The following is a 20,396-nucleotide window of genomic DNA, read 5'->3' as shown; positions in this document are numbered from 1 at the left end:
CACCTCACTGCCCACTTATCTACCCCACACTGCCTAAGCTTACCTACAAGGACGTTACACAGTGTCAAAAGCTTTGCTGAAGTCAAAGTACACAACATCCATTGCTGTCCCGTCATCTACCCAGCTGGTCAAGACATCAAAGAAAGTTACCAGATTAGTCAAGGGCAGTCTCCTCTTGGTGAATCTGCATTGACTACCTCCTGATAACCATCCTTTCTTTCCCTTGCTTGGCGACATAACATCCAGAATAAAATGTACCATCACCTTTCTAGGGATGGACATGAAGCTGATTCGTCTGTAGTTTCCTAGGTCCTCCTTGCTCTTTTGAAGGCTGGAATGACACAGGCTTTCCTCCAGAACCTCTCCTATTCTCCATGACCTTCCATGGATGACAGAGAGCAGCTTAGCAAACTCTTCTACCAGCTCTGACTCAGCACTCATGGGTACATCCTCTGACTGGTCTAGTTTGGAGAAGAGGAGGCTCACTCTATACTATCACTTGTCTATCACTCCCTACAACTACCTGAAAGGAGGCTGTGGTGAGGTGGGGGTCAGCCTCTTCCCTCAGGTAATTCGTGGCAAAGTAAGAGGGAATGGCCTCATGTTGCACCAGTGGAAGTTCAGACTGGATATCCAGAATAATTTCTTCTCCAAAGGAGTGGCTAGGCAGTGAACAGGTCACCCAGGGAAGCAGTGGTGTTGCCGTTGCTGGATGTGTTTAAGAAAAGGGCAGATGAAGTACTTAGAGACCTGGCACAGTGGGCAATCTGGTGGTAGGCAGACAGTCAGACTAGATGATCTTAAACATCTTTTCCAATCTTAATTATTCCATGATCCTATAACGGCTCATGAATTTGCATGTGTTGAATTTGCCTAAGCGATCTCTGAATAGCTCCCCAACCAAGTTTTTCCTTCCTCAGACTCTCTCTCTTACCTCTAGCATCTGGGATTCCTGAGGGGCAGTCTTAAGAGTTACTGAATGCCTTCTTTGCTTCAGTCATTACTAATACCTTCTTAATGTCCTCCATTACTAGGACACTGACATCTCATCCAGCAGCATGCCAACATTTTTCCTGGCCTTCTTACTGCTACTAACACTCAAAGAAGCCTTTATTGCTATCCAGTATACTGAACCTGAAAACCAAGTCTTCCAGACTGAGAACTGCCACATTCTCTCTTTAATAACTGAGGATCTTAATAACAAAGACCACGTCATAACTATGTCAATTACTGATATAAATATTAAAGCATGAGAAATATTAAATTAGATAAGCCACCAAAACTATCTCAAGTATCAGAAATTATTATGAATGTTTTTAGGAATTAAGTAAAAAAAAAAAAAAAAAAAAAAAAAAAGGAACAAAATCTAACTTGCATTAATTTTTAGAAAGTAATTATAAGAAAAATCTATAAAATGCCTTACCTTGAAGCTTACATACTGCAAGTGATTGGAATGCCTCTTTATTATTTGCTTGATCAGTTCAGGATGTGTAGCCCTCAAGTAAGATGTAGCCGGTTGATTGAGTTCAAACTCAAAACACCTCCAGAGATCAGGCATATGAAACACCTGGTTCCAGCTTCGGCAGACCTGTGATGCATGAGCACGATCCAAAAGGGGCAAGTACTGAAATACCTGCAGGATAATGTCTTGGAGCAGGTTACCCCAGTCAGGACTCTGTACAACTGTGGCTTTGTCATCTATGCTCTTGTGCCTCTTGGATTCTTTTTCAGCTGTCTCTTCAGATGAACTGCTGTTGGCCTCATTAGTCTTCCTTCCTCGTTTCATTCTACAAAGATAAGAACACATTTTCCATGAACTGTGTAAATGTAACAGAGCTCAAATAAGCCTAATGTTTATAGAAAACCATGGACAAAAAGATGCATGTTTTCTGCAACCACATTTTTCCAGAGGTCTGTTTTGCTACAGAAAGGAAATAAAACCATCAAGTAGCAGTAAGTGTGAAATAGCAATCTAAATGTCTTATTACCACCAAAATAAATAACTTTAATGTTACTTCTATAACCATTACCACAGCCAATCCACACACAACAGCAACTCTCAGTATTCCTCTTATCTGAGAATACTCTAAACCTAACTTGTTCCACTAAGTTTGCCGATTATTAGTTTACTTTCTCATCAGTGTTCTTCCAAACAATATTCTGAACACTCATTCAGTGCTCCCCCCCACACACACACCAGAAACAACACCATCTGAACTTGTAGGACAAAAGTTCAAACTGAAGTATTAAGAAATTTTTTAAAAGCAATGTATTAATGCTTGCAGATGCATCTGATCTGCTTTTATTCTCAAGTAGGATTAATTTCTTTAAGCAAAAGATGTTATTTCAGCATGTTAGTCTTAAACCAATACCCTTAAAAACATGTCATCCAAAAAAAAAAAAAAAAAAAAAAAAAAAAAAAGAAAATGTTTTCATGTAATCTTTTAAATGTAATCTTTGTGAAAGATTACCAATAAAAATCTGAGAGGCTCAGCACTCCCTCTGCCTCTCCCCAGAACAGGAGATGAGAGGAATCAGTAAACTTTCTTCTGAATTATATTAAATTCAACAAGTCTGAATCCAAAGGTTACTCCATTCTCAGTAGCACGTACTTCATCACCCACTTGTACTACTGATACCTTATGTTACATACTACAGATGAAAAAACCACCACATGTGAAACACATCACACATATGTACATCTGAAATTCAGTATCAGGTTTTGATCCATGTGTTCTCTCGACAGGATGAGGGGGAGAACTCTAGGGATGGAACAAAGTAAAAGTACAAGAATTCATACACTGAAATAAGGACAACTTAATAAGAAAGAGGGAAAGGAGAAGTAAGAAGTAAGATATGACGCAAAACACAATTACTTGCCACTCACTGACCTATGCCCAGCCACACCCTAAGTAACAGCAGCCCCCCCAGCCAACTTCCCCAGTTTATTTTCTGCATGGCTCCCTAAGGCATGGAATTTCAAATGAAGTTTAACGGATGCCTGTCCAGTTCACTTGTTATCTAGACGATTAACTTTCTATGCCATGAACAGCAACCAAGCAAAAGTCTAGAAGTCTTTTAAAGAGGAAAAAAAAAAAAGTTTTAACATCCAGCACATCATGGATTGTTTTCCCAAAGTGGGCATCTCCTCGAGTACCCATGAAACACCTAAATAGCACCTCCTACTCACAAGATAATAGCAACCTACTAGTTGAGGTCTGGAAATAAAATGTTGTGCTCAAAGCTGAACACAGTCATCAAAGACTGATGAACACCACTAGTCTCCTGGTTCTCTAATCCTACTAGCACTGGCGGCAATCACAAGATCACAGGAGAGCAAAAGTCTCCTCTCACTTGCTGAGAACTACTTACCGTGATCCACAGCTCATGGCTATAAGCCCATGCCAAACATTGCTGCTGCGGTGAAACAAGCTCTCCTAAGAAAGAGCTCTGTTGCTGAGCTGCTACCTTCACTTGCACATACTGGTATGCAGGAAAACTGAATATAGCAACCTATCATCTTCAGCTAACAGAAAGATGAAGTAACCCTATTTTGCTACTGAAAATAGGTGAAATATTTAAGCAACTTGCTAATTAGGCTAGTAAACTCACAGGAGATCCATCATGCTAATGTTTACAGTAAACACTAACCATAGCAGAAAAGTGTTATCTGCAATAAACTAGCCTAAAATGCAATACTACTTCAAACATCACATTGAAGATAAACTCAAAACAACTACATTCTAATGAGCAACTACCATAAACAAGTTATTCAGGTGCTAAATTTGAGGCAGCATGCTTGATGCCTTTAAATCTTTCTAAATCCATTTCATGTTCATCTGTAATAACTACAGAAGGTGAATATTTGACACAGCTCTCCACATCTATTACAGAGCGCCTTGGCTTTTGAAGATAAGCTAATACACACACACACGTTTTCTAGTCAGCACACTACTTCTACGCATAGCTTCAGAGGGTCAAATTCTGGATTTATTCCCCCGTCACACATAGAGGGGGGAAATACCATTGTGCAGGTACAATTTTTACTAAGTCATCTTTTCAAAGACACAAGCAGTACATCTGGCACTTCTCCAGAGAACTGACCAGGAATTAACTCCTTCCATCAGAACTGTGTGAATGTTTTCCACTTGGAAAGAACTCCAGGATGTGACTGCTAAAAGCACCAATCAACTAGCAAGCTGCACCTTAGAGCACACAGACCAGCCTGGATGAGTTCTAAGTAGTTAATATACACTGGCTATAGCTCAAAACACACTCAATAAGCTGCAGGGTACTCCATGAAAAGACAGTCAAAAAGGAAGGAGACAACATGGTCATCCTAGAGCTGTACTGATGATCCAATTCAGGTTACAACCTTCCAAGACGACACAATGCCATGTGTTCTAAGTGCATGGTTAACAAGTAGGGGATGGAAAGACACGTTTCCAGACAACTTTCTTGTTACTGACATTTCAGATGCTCCTGTACATAAAAGAACCACAGAACATAGAGGGGGAACTTGTGCTGGAGAGAGCCTTTGAAGATCAGCTAGTCCAACTCCCCTGCAGTGAACAGGGACACCTACAGCTAGAGCACACTGCTCAGAGACCCATCCAGCCTGATCTTGGATGCCTCCAAGGACATCTCTCTGGGCAACCCATTCCAATGCATTTTTCTCTAACGCTGTATACAAACCAAAAAAGTCAATTAGGAAAGTAAGCCTTTCTGCAAAACTATTGCAAGAACAGGAAAATGAAACTGGCAGCTACGTTTCCTTTCATTTACACATCCAGTAGTTCAAAGAATTGGCTGAATTTTGATTCCAAGGCCAAGAGAAATATCTGAGTTCAGTAAGGAAAGTACAGATGCAAGATTTCACATGGGCGTGCCCCTGTACACTAATTGCCTGTACTAATTATCAGCATTTGTAACATGCTGCTTTTCAGTCAGCATTGGTTTAACACTTCCTTCAACACACGAGCCATCACTCTTCCTTTCAGCTCACTCCCAGGATGCACACTCGACCTGTTTTCCTAATCTTCTACTGTAACCATCACAAATTTTAAAGCAAAGTTGTCGACAGAAGCAGGAAAACAAACAGAATAACAGAAAAACAACCAAGCTATCAATCTACAGAGGTACAATACCCAGATGCACGACTCCTCGAGGCTCTCCAGACAAACCTCAACCCGTCATAGCAGCCTGCTTTCGAGTCTGACAGCTACCGACGGGCAGGAGGAGCACAGCACAAGCCCAACGCCGTCGGAAACGCTGAGCAACGTGCGGACAGAAAACAACGGCAGTAATTAAAAAACAAAAACAAACAAACAGACACCACTAAAAGCCGTGCACGGCTCCGGTTGCTCCTCTCTATCCCAAGGAGGCTGTGAGGCAGCCCCAGCTGCCTCAGCACCCACAGCACCCGGCGCCGCCACTGCCACGGGTTCCTCTGGGCCGGGCCACCCTCCCAGAGCCGCTCACCTGGCGGCTCCCTGCTGCGCCTCGCATCAACCGGGGCTCGGACCGCGCCGCCGCCTCCACTCCGGCCACATGAGCCCCTCCACCGCAGCCGACCACCGACGCCTTCTTCGCGCGGCGGCACGTCCCACTGCGCTCGGCTCGCCTCGTCCCCCCTTTTCTCTCCGCTGCACTCCCCCTTTTCTCTCTCTGTTTACTTCGCGGCAGCGGAAGCGACGCAAGCCCAACCAAAATGGCGGCAGGGGACTGCGTAGTGCCGCGCCCCCTCCCGCCCCCAGGCGCCGGGGGGCGGGGCTGCCTGTAATGGCCGCCCCAACGGTCGCCTGCAGCCGTTAGGGGCGTGGGTGTACGCGCTCTGCGGGCAGGGGATGGAGGAGGGAAGTGCAGAGAAGTTAGCGAGGGCAGTGCTGTGGAGGAGCTGGGTCTTCCCGAACCCGAATCTGTCTGTTATTTGAAAGCCCGATGTCAGGCTAGCCTTTGGGATTAATATGGTGGAGGAGGCTGAGCTGTTGGAAAAGAACTCTGTGGAGAAGGATCTGGGTGTTCGGGTGGACAGCAGGTTGGCTGTGAGTCAGCAGTGTGCCCTTGTGCCCAAGAGATATCATTAAAGAGCATGGCCAGCAGGCCGAGGGAGGTGATTTTCCCCCTCTAATCTGCCCTGGAGGGACCACATCTGGAGTACTCTGTCCAGCTCTGGATTCTGCAGTTCAAGAAAGACAGGGAACTTCTACAGAGTGCAGCAGAGGGCCACAAAGATGATCAGGGGCGTGAAGCATCTCCCTTACGAGGAAAGACTGAGAGATCTGGGCCTGTTCAGCCTGGTGAAAAAAGACTGAGGGGTAATCTTATCAGTGGTTATAAATATCTGAAGTGTGAGAGTCAAGTGGGTAGAGACAGGCTCTTTTCAATGATGCCCAGCAACAGAACAAGGGGCAGCAAGTAAGAACTGGAACACAGGAGATTCCATCTGAATGTGAAGGAGAACGACTTTGCTTTGAGGATGACCTGGCACTGGATAAGGCTGCCCAGGGATGTTGTAGAGTCTCCTCCTCTGGAGATATTCAAAACTCACCTGGACGCTTTCCTTTATAACCTGGGCACCTGCTTCAGCAGCAGATTGGACTCAGTGATCTCCAGAGGTCTCTTTCGACCCCTGCAATTCTGTGAAGCAAATATCAGTGAGCCCAGTAGCTCTCAGAGTGAAGGTCTTGGGGTACTGCCAAGAAGATAAAGTGATGTAAAGTGATGACAGTCCTCCTTGGCTGTGAATGTTGGTGTGTTTCCCCTGCTGTTGCATTGCATACAGCACAGTATTCAGTCTTTTAAGTGGCTGAAATTTTTAAAGTTGAGATTGCCAAAACATACAGAATTGTGAAATTGTTTCCACTCCTGATTTCCATCAGAGATTTCTTATAAATAGTTGGTTGTGGGCCAATGATTTCCCCCTCTTGAAGTGGTGTTGACACAGAGTAGCAGTTCCTCAGTGATCTCTGAGATGTCAGTGTCTCTCAGTTCCTCACGAAACAGCTCACATAAAAACATATCTCCAGCTTTGCTTACATGAAGGCTGTTAAAGATAAGCTTGATTGTTTGGTTTGTTTCTGTTACTTTTGATCTAGTTCCTTGATATTATTGGTGAGAGAAAAATTACTTGTATACAAACAGCAATTCTTTCCCATGACAAACAATCATTTTAATATTGAAATTATATAATAGAATAATCATTTGTCTCAAACTCAAGATGTCCTGAAAGGTTTACTGTAGCTCAGCTATTATGATTCTATGTGTATTTGTCTAAGTCTTGGTGTCTAGCTTTCAGCTTTTCAGGAAAACTGGGTTGAGAGCTGAGTTATCTCCTTTAGAATTAATGAGCAACTCAGTTATGCTTGTAATAGCTATGTGCTATATAATAGCTATGTGACTGCTGTGATGAAGTTCTGGTTCTGCAGAAAATGTCTTTTAAAAAGTGAGTGAAATGTCTTTTGGAAAAAAAAATATTTTGGGGAGTCTGTATAGAAGACTCAGGAGATGTAACAGGGCTGCTATTTCAGTGTTTTGAGATAACATTATTTTATAACCCATAATACACTGTGTATAGGTATGATGACATACTGAGGGAGATTTATTGCACTGCTTTGCAGTTTTATTTTACTTCCTGATTCTCAGAATTGAAAGCTCCAATTCCTGTGCCCTTATTTCCTTTTCTGTAATTGCTTGTGTTTGTTTTAGGCACACTGTGTGTAGGAGGAGAAGGGAACTTGTGCAGAAGGAATCTGTGCATCACACTAGTTGGTGGTGTAGCAGCCAGAATCAGTGTGAACAGCAGCTGCAGCTCTGCATGGAGCCAATTCAGGTGCAGGATATGGTGGAAAGCACGACAAACAGTGCCTGTAGTGACCGCTAGCAAGGCATAAGGATAGGGGAGCTTGCCAGGATTGAGTAAAAGAAAACCTAAGAGCAGCTGGTGGTGCAGGCATCTTCTTATGGCACCTGATGAGCACCTCAAGGCTGGCAAATACATGTTTACAGAGCTCTTGGATTCTGAGGTAGCACCTTTCTCTGCCAACCTCAACCAACTGGATCATGCGGCATGCGCGGGACAACTAGGCGATCACACCTAGCCAGCACGGGTTCACGAAGGGCAGGTCCTGCATGACCAACCTCATCTCCATCTATGATCTAGTGACACATCTGGTGGACAAGGGAAAGGATGTTCATGTAGTCCACGTAGACCTCAGCAAAACTCTTGACACTGTCTCGCACAGTATTCACCTGCAGAAGCTGACAGCCCATGGCATAGACAGGTACATTCTTGGCTAAGTAAGAACTGGCTGGAGGGCAGGGGCAAGAGAGCGGTAGAGAATGGAGTTAAATCCAGCTGGCAACCAGCCACGAGTGGTGCTCCACAGAAGTCAGTGCTGGGGCCTGTCCTCTTCAGTATCTTTATTGATGACCTGACTGAGGGCATTGACTGCACCCTTAGTAAGATTGCAGGTGACACCAAGTTGGCAGGGAGTGTTGATCTGCCTGGCGGTAGGAAGACACTGCAGCTGAATCTGGACGGACTAGATCACTGGGCTGAACCCAATGACATAAGGTTCAACAAGCCCAAGCAATAGGTCTTGAGTTTGGCCACAGCAATCCCCAGCAACACTACAGGCTTGGGGCAGAGTGGCTGGAAGACTGTGTAGAGGAAACTGATCTGTGCGTATTGGTAAATGGTTAGCCGGATATGATGAGCAGTGTGCCCAGGTGGCCAAGAGGGCCAATGGCATCCTGGCCTGCATTAGAAATAGTGTGGCCAGCAGGAGCAGAGAGGTAATCATGCCTCTGTACTCAGCTCTGGTGAGGCTGCACTTCAAGTACTGTGTTCAGTTTTGGGCCCCTCGCTACAAGAATGGCACTGAGGCCCAGGAGCACGTTCTGAGAAGGGCAACGAAACTGGCGAGGGTTTTGCAGCACAGGTCTTCTAAGGAGTGGCTGAAGGAGCTGGGATTGTTCTGGAGAAGAGGACGCTCAGGGAGACCTCATTGTTCTCTACAACTTCCAGAAGGGTGGTTGTGGTGAGGTGGGGATTGGCCTCTTTCTTTGTGTAATCAGTGATAGGACTGAAGTGAATGGTCTCAAGTTGTGCCAGGGGAGATTCAGGCCAGACTTTAGGAAATGCTGCTTTTCTGAGACAGTGGAATGGGCTGCTCCGGCTGGTGGTGGAGTCCCCGATCTTGGAGGTGTTCAAGGAACATAGAGATTTTGTGATGAGGGACATGGTTTAGTGGGGGAATACTGGTGATGGGTGGATGATTGCACTGGATGATCTTGGAGGTCTTTTCCAATCTTGGTGATTCTATGATTCTATGAGTTGTGTCTGGCTAGGAAAAAAAAATGCAGATGTGAAAAAAATTGAGTTGTAAGAGAGTTAAATAAGAATTAAGTAGACCAAATCCAACTATTATGAGGGTACTATGTGAGGCTTGCAAGAAGGACATAGGTAGCCCATTCCAATTTAATGAAGATACAAGTTGTGGAAAACATGGGGAGACTTGTGGGATATGGCTGGCACACCTGGTCTGAATTACTCATGACCACTTTATTCCTCGATAGACTACTGAAAAATACAGCAAAGACAAGCTTGTTTTTCATTTATGCCAAATGTTTTCCATTGATGGATATCATTAGAGAAGCTTCCCTTTTTATTTCAGTATGTCCATACAGGAAAGGTTTTCTAGGAGGCAGGAAGCATTTACACTGCTAGAATACAGTACTAGAGACTGTCAAAATATGTACACAGCATCTGTCACACACACAAAAAGCCAAATAGAACAGGAGCTGAAACTCACCCTTTTAAAAAAAGGAGCCAGCTGCAGCTGAAATGGTCCTTAAAACAGAGGGTCTCAACCTAAGTCTTGCACACAGGACCTTCTGATGCTGCTCATGGGCCCAGAAAAAGAAGATAGATAGAACTAAGGATGAGTGACAGCAGGATGGAGTGTTGCCTGCAGCAGGTTCATTTCTTGGTATTGATGCCTGTACTGCAGTAAGAGCTGGGGTGAATTGCTGTAAAAGGTTTCTCAGAACTCCTTGTCTGGATACATCTGTTGCTAGAGTCTATAGTGATTTTTTTCCAGCTGGATAACTCTAGTGGCTTCTTCATCAGGAAAATCTGTATCACTATTCCATGTTTTGTAGGATTACATAATAAAATCTTCATTTCTGATGCAGTAACATCTCAGCCTTGCTTTGAGCAGGAGTTCAGTACAGATGGGCTGAGTGTGGTGAGCTGTGCCAGTGACAACACATGGGAGGTGAGCATTTCCATGGCACAGGCCATGGATCACCAGCTGAGAACAGTACTTGAGGCTTCTTCTGCAAAGGGATAGTGCCAGGTCAGGCTGACCTGACATGCTACCAGTAGAGGAGCTTTGTGTTTTACAGCAATTTTCTGTCCTGTGGGTCTTGTTGAAAAACAGTTTAGCTGTCTCTGACAGCAGGTGAGGAATTAATTAGATTAGCAAGATAGCAATTGTGAAATGAAAATCCCAAACAGGTTCATTGCTAAGAGAGGGCTGGCGTTTGTGTTAGGATCGAATGCCTTGGTAACTAGGCAGTGAAAGAGGGTACCTTGGCTCCTGCATGGACATCCTAATGCAGGTTGCTGGTTTTGCTGCTCCTTGACAGAGTCCATTGACAAAACCTGCCTCTGAGCAAGTACTTTTAAAGGGCTGTCATTCAGGTTCACCAGTCATGTTTCTAAGCCTGTTAGGAATTACTAAGTTGGCGTATTACTACTGGTGGACTGTACCCTGCCCATCACAGTGAACCATCTGAATCTGCAGGCATCCAGGCATCTCCCCATTATGGGGTAAGCATTGTTTGCATTGCAGTGTGTTTGGTGCCTACCTTCCTTCTTGCAAAGGCTGGCAAGTTGGGGAGGGTAATGCTGGAGAGAGCCAGGAATGTGGCTTTGTGGAGTGGAACTCCTTTATGGGGCAGCTGACTAAGCAGAAAGGATAAACTGCATGAGCGGGCGGGCACAAAGGCACAGTGTGCTGACTCAGAAATGAACCTTCAGAAGGGAAGGTGGAAACAGTAGATGCTGAGAGCTCCTGTGGGCTAAGGATGCTGAAATGACTGAGTCCAACCCTCAGGCAGCAACCTCCTTCTCCTTCTACAACTGGGAGCTGGGTAACCAGATGGGAAGACAAGGGAAAGGCTGTTGACGTAGTCTGCCTAGATTTCAGCAAAGCCTTTGACACAGTCTGTCACAGTATTCTCCTGGGGAAACTGGATGCCTGTGGCCTGGACAGGTATATGACATCCTTATAACAAAGCTGAGGAAGTGTGGGATAGATAAGTGGACAGTGAGGTGGGTTGAAAACTGGCTGACTGGCAGAGTGCAGAGGGTCGTCGTTGATGGTGCAGAGTCTGGCTGGAGGCCTGTAACCAGCGGTGTTCCTCAGGGGTCGGTGCTAGGTCCGGTCTTGTTCAACATCTTCATCAATGACCTTGATGAGGAGATAATGGCCACCTTCAACAAGTTTGCTGATGATACAAAGTTGGGAGGATTGGCTGACACGCCTGAAGGCTGTGCCACCATTCAGCGAGACCTGGACAGGCTGGAGAGCTGGGCAGAAAAAAAATGGATGAGGTTTAACAAAAGCAAGTGTAGAGTCTTGCATCTGGGGAGGAATAATTGCATGCACCAGTACAGGTTGGGGGATGAGCTGCTGGAGGGGAGCTCTGCAGTGAGGGACCTGGTGTCCTGGTGGACGACAGGTTGGCCATGAGCCAGCAGTGTGCCCTTGTGGCCAAGAGGGCCAATGGCATTCTGGGATGCATTAAAAAGAGGCCAGCAGGTCGAGGGAGGTGATCCTCCCCCTCTACTCTGCCCTGGTAAGGCCTCACCTGGAGTACTGCGTCCAGTTCTGGGCTCCCCAGTACAAAAAAGACAGGGATCTCTTGGAAAGAGTCCAGCGGAGGGTCACAAAGATGGTGAAGGGCCTGGAGCATCTCTCTTATGAAGAAAGGCTGAGTGAACTGGATCTGTTCAGCCTTGAGAAAAGGAGACTGAGAGGGGACCTGATCCAGGTCTATAAATATCTAAGGTGTGGGGGGCAGAATGGCGAGGCCAGACTGTTTTCAGTGGTGAGTGGAGACAGGACAAGGGGAAATGGCTGGAAACTGCAGCATAGGAAGTTCTGCACAAATGTGTGCAAGAACTTTACAGTGAGGGTGACGGAGCACTGGAACAGGCTGCCCAGGGAGGTTGTGGAGTCTCCTTCTCTGGAGATGTTCAAGACCTGCCTGGATGCCTACTTGCAACCTGGTGTAGGGAACCTGCTTTGGCAGGGGGGTTGGACTCGATCATCATCTCTGGAGGTCCCTTCCAACCCCTACAATTCTGTGATTCTGTGATACCTTTCTTTGGGTAAGGAACTGGCTAGAGGGCCATGCCCAGCAGGTAGTGGTTAATGGAGTTAAGTCCAGCTGGTGACCTGGTTCAAGTGGTGTCCCCCATGGGTTGGTGCTGGGGCCCATCTTGTTTAATGTCTTTACTGATGACCTAGATGAGGGGATTGAGTGTACCTTCAGTAAGTTTGCAGATGACACCAAGTTGGGAGGTGGCCTTGATCTACCTTGGGTAGGGAGGCCCTCCAGAGGGATCTGGATAAGCCGAGTTGCTGGGCTGAGGTGAACGGAATGAGGTTCAACAAGGCCAAGTGCCGGGTCCTTAGTTTGGCCACAACAACCCCATGCAGCGTTATAGGCTTGGGGGTGAGTGGCTTGATGAGTGTGAAGAGGAAAGAGACCTGGGGGTGTTGGTTGATGCTCAGCTGAACATGAGCTGACAGTGTGCCCAGGTGGCCAAGAGGGCCAACAGCATCCTGGCCTGCATTAGAAATAGTGTGGCCAGCAGGAGCACTGGTTCTCTGTTTTCAGCACTGGTGAGGCTGCACCTCGAGTACTGTGTTCAGTTTTGGGCCCTGCGCTACAAGAAAGACCCTTCAATGAGGCCCTGGTGCGTGTCCAGAGAAGGGCAGTGAAACTGGCGTAAGGTCTGGAACACAAGTCTTATGAGGAGCGGCTGAGGGATCTGGGATTGTTTAGTCTGGAGAAGAGGAGGCTCAGAGGAGACCTCATTGCACTCTACAGCCTCCTGTAGGAAGGAGGGGTTTAGCCTCTTCTCCCAAGCAACAAACAGGACCCAAGGAAATGGCCGCAAGTTGTACCAGAGGAAGTTTAGATTAGACATAAGGAAAAACTTTTTCTCTCAGAGAGCAGTCAGGCCCTGGAATGGCTGCCCAGGGAGGTGATGGAGTCGCCATCCCTGGTAGTGTTCAAGAGGCGTCTGGATGAGGAGCTACGAGATATGGTTTAATGGCTTGTGGGAGGACAGTTGGACTAAATGATCTTGTAGGTCCTTTCCAACCTTGTGATTCTATGATTCTGTGATTTTCCTCCCATGCCGAAGGATGGTGCTCGTTCATGCAAGTAGCTGCAGTGATAGAAGCCAAACTACAAGCAGGTAGCTTCATGAGGGGTTCATGCAAAATGGAGTCAGTTTGGTGCAGGGGCATCAAATAGTACAGAACAGTAATGGGCTGCAGGTATAGCTCAGGGTCCTGGGGCCTCCACCATTGCAGCTCCAACTGGATGGAGCTCTCACAGCATGGTTTGCCCCTCAGCCATCTGTGGGTCTGTAGGAGCAGAGCTGGGTTGGCAAAGTCACTGTTGCCAGGACAAACCATATGTTAGCTGTTGGAACTGTGAATAAGTGACCCACTAATGCTACACTTGTTTACTGTCTGCTTTTACTTATGGCTAACTCATGGGGTCTGTGTAGAAAAATAAAATACAATACTTCAAGTTCTGTTTATAAGGTTTTCAGTCACCAAACCCTGAAGAAACAGTTGCATCCAAAGTACTCAAAGTACTCCTAAGAGCTGTGCTCCAGACACCTCACCAGCTTTGCTGCCCTTCTCTGGAGATGCTCCAGGGCCTCAATGTCTTTCTTGTAGTGAGGGGCCCAAAACTGAACACAGTACTCGAGGTGCAGCCTCACCAGAGCTGAGCATAAGGACGATCACCTCTGTGCTGACTACAGGAGCAGCACTATGACTATCGGGCCTTGATGGTGACTGGTTAATTGTGCCAAGTTAACTTTTACTGTAATTGGTGTGTGCTGAGGAAGTAAATACACCCGTGAGTTAAATAAATGACGTGTAAGCCAAGCTGAGGACTCAGCTTGGCTGCAGCAGAACTGCAGCACGGTGTGCAAACAAGAGCTGAGTGCTTCCATTGCATGGGCTGTGGAACAATAGCTGACAGAAAAGCATGTGAGACTGCTGGGAAGGTACACAGCCACCTCACTGTGTGCTGAGCTGATTAGTGGCTTGCGTTGACATCTGGCTATAATCAGCAGCTGAGGTTGGCGCAAGGGGGAGAGGTGGTGACGTGTCTGGCACTGCATAGGAGAGGAGCATCCAGCGGTCTGTATGTCAGCGTGGCAGCTGAGCTCTGCCTGAGAGCCTACCCCTCACACCTGACCATGCCTTGTACCTGGGAGAAGGAATCAAAGAGGGGCAGTTGTGTTGGGTGAAAACATTTCAACACTGCCTGTCCCTCACTCAGTCCAAACCTCTGTATAAACTGAATGTGGCATGTTGTTTGTCATTCCTTTCCCAGCTGAAATATCTTTTTCTTAAATTAATTATACTGTTATTCTAAAATGGAAGGCTGAAAATCTCAAAAATGGAATTCAAGTGTAACTGCTGTGCTATACTTGGAAATTTTCTAAAAATGCTCAACTTGTTTGCTCTGTAATAATTGTGCAATTCCAGGCTGCATGGACCTGTATCAAGAACTTACTCAGCAATCACATGGCCTGCCAGATTCTCACACCCAATAGGTTGGAGCAGTGTCCACTGAAAACACTGACTGAGAATAGATTGGGAGGGGCCAGCAGTTCTAATTCCTAACAGCTAATAAAAAGGCAGCATAATAATAGGTTGCACCACATTCGATTTTGATACTTTTCCTCATATTCTATCTCATCAAAGGAAACCAGAGGGACTGGGACCAAGTGAAGGAAGATGAGGAAAGGTGGTGCACACATCTAAGGCAATGTTGTGTTGTTTTTAAGTTGGGGAAGTGAAAATACTCAGGGCTTACTCCTTCTTTGGGTAGAGCCAATAACTGGCTGATGGGTCTGCTCACAGCAGGCTCACCTAACTGTACAGCATAATCTTAAGTTCACCTCTTGAAGAACTTGCAGCTCTGGAAAGAACAAGGCTAGCTGAGCTCTCTTTCTTCTGGTCTGTTAATTTCCACTGAGCACAAATGCCCTGAATTTCTGACTCCCTCTTCTGTTTCCTGTCAGTAGTCCTGGCTACTACTTTTTGTGCTGTCACTTCATGGCACAGAGTAGAGAATAATGGAGGCATCTTAGAAAGGAAGGAGAGGGAGTGAGAGGAAAAGCTGAAAAATCCACTGTTAACCTAACTGGTGTACAGGAAGAGAATCCTAAAATGGAGAAATAGTCATCAGAAAGCAATGGAAGGAAAAAAAGGGCTTGTCTATAGTGGATGAGGACAGAAATAAGAACCTGAGAGTCCTTGTGAAGAGCAGGAAAACAGTGACATGAGAGTTTGTGTATGGGCAAGGGAAAGTTTAATCTGAACAGTATGGCAGGGACAGTCATAATAAATACACTTCTACCTTCTGTCCTTCATATTCCTCTCATTGCATTCTAATCACTGATTTGATATCACTGGTATAACCCACCCAAATTTATTGCAACACCTGTGAAACAACAATTATATTAATTCTGATAACCCCAAAGCACATTTCTTGTATAATGAGGAGTCCTTAAGAACTTCATTCTGCATCTTTCAGCCTTCATCTACCAATCTGAAGTGACTCGGGTTGTTCAACAGGAGTTCATTGGTTGTAGAAACAAGATTATCAAGTAATGAGTAATCAATGTATGTTTTCTAGTAAAGACAATCAGTCTTCTTAAGGTCCGTAGTGGTTCTCTGAAAATATCTGGCAATATTTAAAAATGACTGTCAAACCTCGGGGCACAATGTCTACCTTTTACCTCTCAGAAAGTGTTTTCACACAAGACTAGAGAAAGAACTGGTGTTGTATTTACAAAAGAAACAAAGCCAGCAAGACATTACCAGCCAACAAAGGCAGAAGAACACTTCAAAGACATAAACCTTTTATATTTTTCATGTCCTGTCACCCTCCCAGAAAATCTGCCTGGTGCTGAAGGCTGGGTTATCCAGGCTTCAAAACACTGTTTCTATTTTAGACTGCAGAGGTGGTTGTGATGACTTCACCTAACTATAAAGATGCACATGCTAGTCATCTGCATCCGAGCTATTCAGGTGGCAACTCTCTCACACTGAGATGGAATGAACCACATCTTAGAACTGCCCATTCCTTTTAGAAGAATCTTCTGAAATAAATATGAGGAAAAAATCCCTTGTTTTAGAAAACGGTTCTGAAAATTAAGACTTACACATTTGTTAGACTTTCACTGTATAAAAATGTACAGTGGCTTTATTGACATGTACATTCCATTGTGTTTACAGCTGCGAGATATGAGGCACACTCAGTATTGCACTTCATTAAAATTTCAGGCTCAAACATAACCCAGAAGTTTAAATGAAACTGCTGCTGTAACTTAATTCTTATACAGGACAAACATTGATACCTTTATATACAGCATGATACTTGTTACATTTATGTCTTCCTAACACAATTTTTTTTTAATAACAGTCTAGGAAATAAACCAGAATATTCTTCTTTCCCATCCCCACTTGTGATGCGTTACAATTGTACAAGATTACAAAAAGTCAGTATACAATAATCAACATTTTTTCCTTTCTCCTGAAAGCCATTATCATTCATAGTCCACAGACACACAGATCCTTTAATAGCAATTATTTATTTGTAAATGTTCAATGTTTCCTAGCCGATGACTGTAATGGCCACATGCAAACACCTCACAAGTTTTGATGTCTCGGTTCAAAAAAATGTCAACTTCTCACAGCAAGAATTATGTACATGGTTTTGGCATCCTTCTTGCACTGCAAATTGTTCCTTTTACCTGGGTTAAGGAATGGTCCCATCCTCATCCCATCTGGACTTTATTTTTAGGACATTTGAGGGATGAGGGCACCTATTTTGCTCTGCTTTTTTTTTTTTGTTTGTTTGTTTTGTTTTGTTTTGTTTTTAAAAAGTCTAAAAAGTGTGAGCATTTCTGCAAACTCCACAACCCAGAGCAAATTCTTCACCGGTAGGTGGATGGACAACATGAAGTGGACATTCGGTTCCTTCAAGTTGTTTACCTTTGGGACCTACAGTGAATATAAGGGAGAGGGAAAAAGAGGTGGAGGGGGGGTAGGGTCAGTGCTTGCAGACTCAGTAGAAACAAACATATGATCTTCAAAAACATATTAAGTGAAAGTAATATAGAATCATGGTATCACCAAGGCTGGAAAAGACCTCCAAAATCATGGAGTCCAGCCAACCACCTACCACAAATATTGTGTACTATACGTTACTTATATATAGATGAATATATCTTAGCCTTTATTATTCATTCCTTACAATTCATAGGGAACAGCAGATAGAAAGGTGCTTTCGCACAAACTCAAGCAAGAAGTCTAAAGGTTTAACAGGCAAAGAGAAATACAGCCATTCACTTCAATCAAGAACTGCTAGTTCTCTACAAGTTACATCACACACTACGTACATATCTAAAGGGAAAAGACCAAATTGCCATGTAATTAAAAGAAACAGGAAAGGCAAAAAGTTTACAGGAAGAAGTAACTGAAACAAATTTCATTAAATCGATACTGTGGAAAAAAATAATTGCACAATCTAGAAGTGAAACCAGTAAGTATGAGCAAGAGTTGTACTCTGCAATCAGAAGTAATGTTAAAGTGACATCTCATCTCTTTTTTGCTTACTTCTTTTATGTAAGTATCTTAATAAAAAAAGCATGAAGGCATCCATAGAGGAAACACATTCCAGCATTACTGCACTTACAGAATTTAAAATTTGTATGATTGATCTCAGGATATTCCTCAAAATTATCATCAAGGAGAAATAAGAACATCCATTAGAACTAATTACTTACTTCAGAATTTAGTTAGGTAAATTTGCTTTGTAAAAATACTACCTGCAGGACAGTGTGGGAGTTCTTCTTTAGGGATGCTTGTCATTCTTTGGAAATCATCATGGCAAGCATTGCAAAAATGTGTTGTCCCGAAACAGAAAAAAACAGCAACTGAACAGCAGTAGCGACATTTATACTCTAGGAAATCTGTACCGTGTTTGGGACACATCTAAATAGAAAGAAGATAAGCACTGTTAAATGACATAACAATGCTGTAACAATCCAACCAATACATTTCTACATTTTGTAGTATATATGTGCTACAATACATATAATTGTGAATGACAGTCAATTATTGTATGGCTCACGTACTCTTTGGAATTAAATAACAGGACCAGTATGAGCTCTTTGCTTACCTGAGCCCTTGAAACATCAGAGCATGCACCACAGATAAGCTCTCTTGGATCATAGTCATCTCCTTGTCCAGCCTCGGCATCACACCGAGCTTCACCACCAAAATACGCCTAAATTTGATATAGGAACAATAGGACATTAAACAACAGACAACTATTATTTTAACTAAACCAACCTTATTGGAAAAATGATGAATAAAGGTGATTACCATTGTGCCCACTATCTTGAATAACTGCAATTCCATACATATTTTTTAAGGTGTTCAGACAAGAACTCTCAATCTTAGGACACACAAGATCAAAAACCTCGCAACACACTCTGCTCTATGCAAGTGACTGCAAGAGATGGCTTTTCAAACAGCGTTTGGATGTTATATAGACAGGACGGAGGCTGGAGACAACAAAGATACCTTCTACTAGGACAGCTTTCTATCAGCTGAAGGGAATATCAATGCTCATGTGGGATCCTTTATAATTAGAATGTTGCTATTTTCTATAAATCCATTATAGTTTCTCATATTATTCTAGCAAGACACATCAAGCACTAAAATGTACCAGGTAAGACAGCCAACTCTGAATTCCTTCATATACTGAAGTATTTTCTCATGGGGTGGTGAAATGAGGTGAAAAGTAACACCCTTATCTCTTGCATTATGATCTTATTTGCTAATATATAGAATTCTAAATAGATCTTTTGCTCTTAGCTTTCCCTGCTTTTTGCTGTGATGGTTAGGGCTGTATGACCGTAAGAGGTTAGGGAAAGTGGTCTCAAGGCGAGTACGAGGAAGCAAAAATGTAAGCAGCCCACCTTCCCCCAAATGCTGCAAATTAAAAGGGAAATTCCCAAGGGATGAAAATTAGGGAATTAGGCAGAAATTCAGGGTGAGCAGAAGCTGAAGGAAGGAAAAGAGTCAGAAGTTAGTTGAAAGTTACCATTAAGACACATGCATACAGCATGAAAGGGAACAACGAGACACGAGGAGAAAAAGAGGGGAACAACTGAAATACACTGAAATAATGAGCATCAAATGTTGGAAACAAAGTATAACAAAAACATGAACTGGAATAAAAGCTGGAGAAAGGATGAAGAAGAGAGATCGTTTTCGTTAAGGAAGGCCAAGAAAGTTCCCATTGTTTCTTTCATCTGATTCTGATTTTAGTGCTGATCTAGGGCATCTAGACCTATGTGTAAAGGGAGATAAGGTCCCTCTGGTACATGTAAAGGACATGTTGGGAAAAGCAGTTTGGGTCTTTCCAGCTTCTGGGAAGGGCAAAGCGCTTCATGGAACTGTTTCTGTCCAGGGATCTGGGTCCACCTGGTGGTGATGAAGAAAAAATGGGGATGTTCAATGTGTACCAAAAAGAGAATTTGATACTGGGGGAGTGCAGTCAGTAATGCCATGTATATGTATGTGTGTGTGTTTAATGTTTAGTGATTATGGTTTGTTTGTATATATTAAGCATGATGTAGTGATATGGAATAAGGAGTGGAATGTTACCTCACCTCATTGTTATGTTGAGGCATTTCCATCTTTTGGACACTTTCTCTCATTATATTTATTTGCTTCAATTCTAACTGTATTGCATTATAGTGTGTTATCTTGCATTCCGATACCATATTTAGTAAATCAGATAATTGCTGCTGTTTTTAATTACTTGGGGTCCCTGTTTCCCCTTTCCAGAGGTGCAGATCTATGTATCCCTCTGCCCTACTAATCACAGAACTGGGCCAAATCAGTCCATAAACCATTGACACATCAGTCCTCTGTGAACAGCAGGTCTAACAGGGTACCTTGCCTGGTATGCTCTCTCTTGCTCAAGTTTCAGAGCCTCAAACGTATTACATAGGGGCATCTGTGGAACCAAGGTAGGTCAGG

The 20,396-nt window shown here is 43.9% G+C and overlaps 2 protein-coding genes across 19 annotated transcripts in view; both read right to left on the bottom strand.

Annotated features, from left to right (window-relative positions):
- Positions 1-5,720, bottom strand: part of FBXL3 (F-box and leucine rich repeat protein 3) — a 51,707-nt gene extending 45,987 nt beyond the window's left edge. Inside the window, exons 1-2 of one of the 3 annotated variants that reach the window (XM_052664379.1) lie at positions 5,482-5,720; positions 1,424-1,787 (exon numbers count right to left, since the gene is read on the bottom strand). In XM_052664379.1, the coding sequence (XP_052520339.1) occupies positions 1,424-1,786 (363 nt within the window). In that variant the 5' untranslated portion in view covers position 1,787; positions 5,482-5,720. Of the gene's footprint in view, positions 1-1,423; positions 1,788-5,147; positions 5,269-5,481 lie in introns of those variants that run through there. The other 2 variants (XM_052664381.1, XM_052664380.1) reach the window with 2 other exon arrangements.
- Positions 5,721-16,504: 10,784 nt separating this feature from the next.
- Positions 16,505-20,396, bottom strand: part of MYCBP2 (MYC binding protein 2) — a 210,416-nt gene continuing 206,524 nt past the window's right edge. For all 16 annotated transcript variants that reach the window (XM_052705771.1, XM_052705772.1, XM_052705773.1 and 13 more), the window contains 3 exons: positions 18,523-18,630; positions 18,170-18,335; positions 16,505-17,342 (listed from right to left, as the gene is read on the bottom strand). In XM_052705771.1, the coding sequence (XP_052561731.1) occupies positions 17,227-17,342; positions 18,170-18,335; positions 18,523-18,630 (390 nt within the window). In that variant the 3' untranslated portion in view covers positions 16,505-17,226. The remainder of the gene's footprint in view (positions 17,343-18,169; positions 18,336-18,522; positions 18,631-20,396) is intronic.

The sequence above is a fragment of the Tympanuchus pallidicinctus genome, unplaced genomic scaffold (genome assembly GCF_026119805.1).
Source record: "Tympanuchus pallidicinctus isolate F22 unplaced genomic scaffold, pur_lepc_1.0 scaffold6, whole genome shotgun sequence".
NCBI lineage: Eukaryota > Metazoa > Chordata > Aves > Galliformes > Phasianidae > Tympanuchus > Tympanuchus pallidicinctus.
The sequence above is the reverse complement of the archived record's forward strand: the minus strand, read 5'-3'. Positions and strand labels throughout refer to the sequence as shown.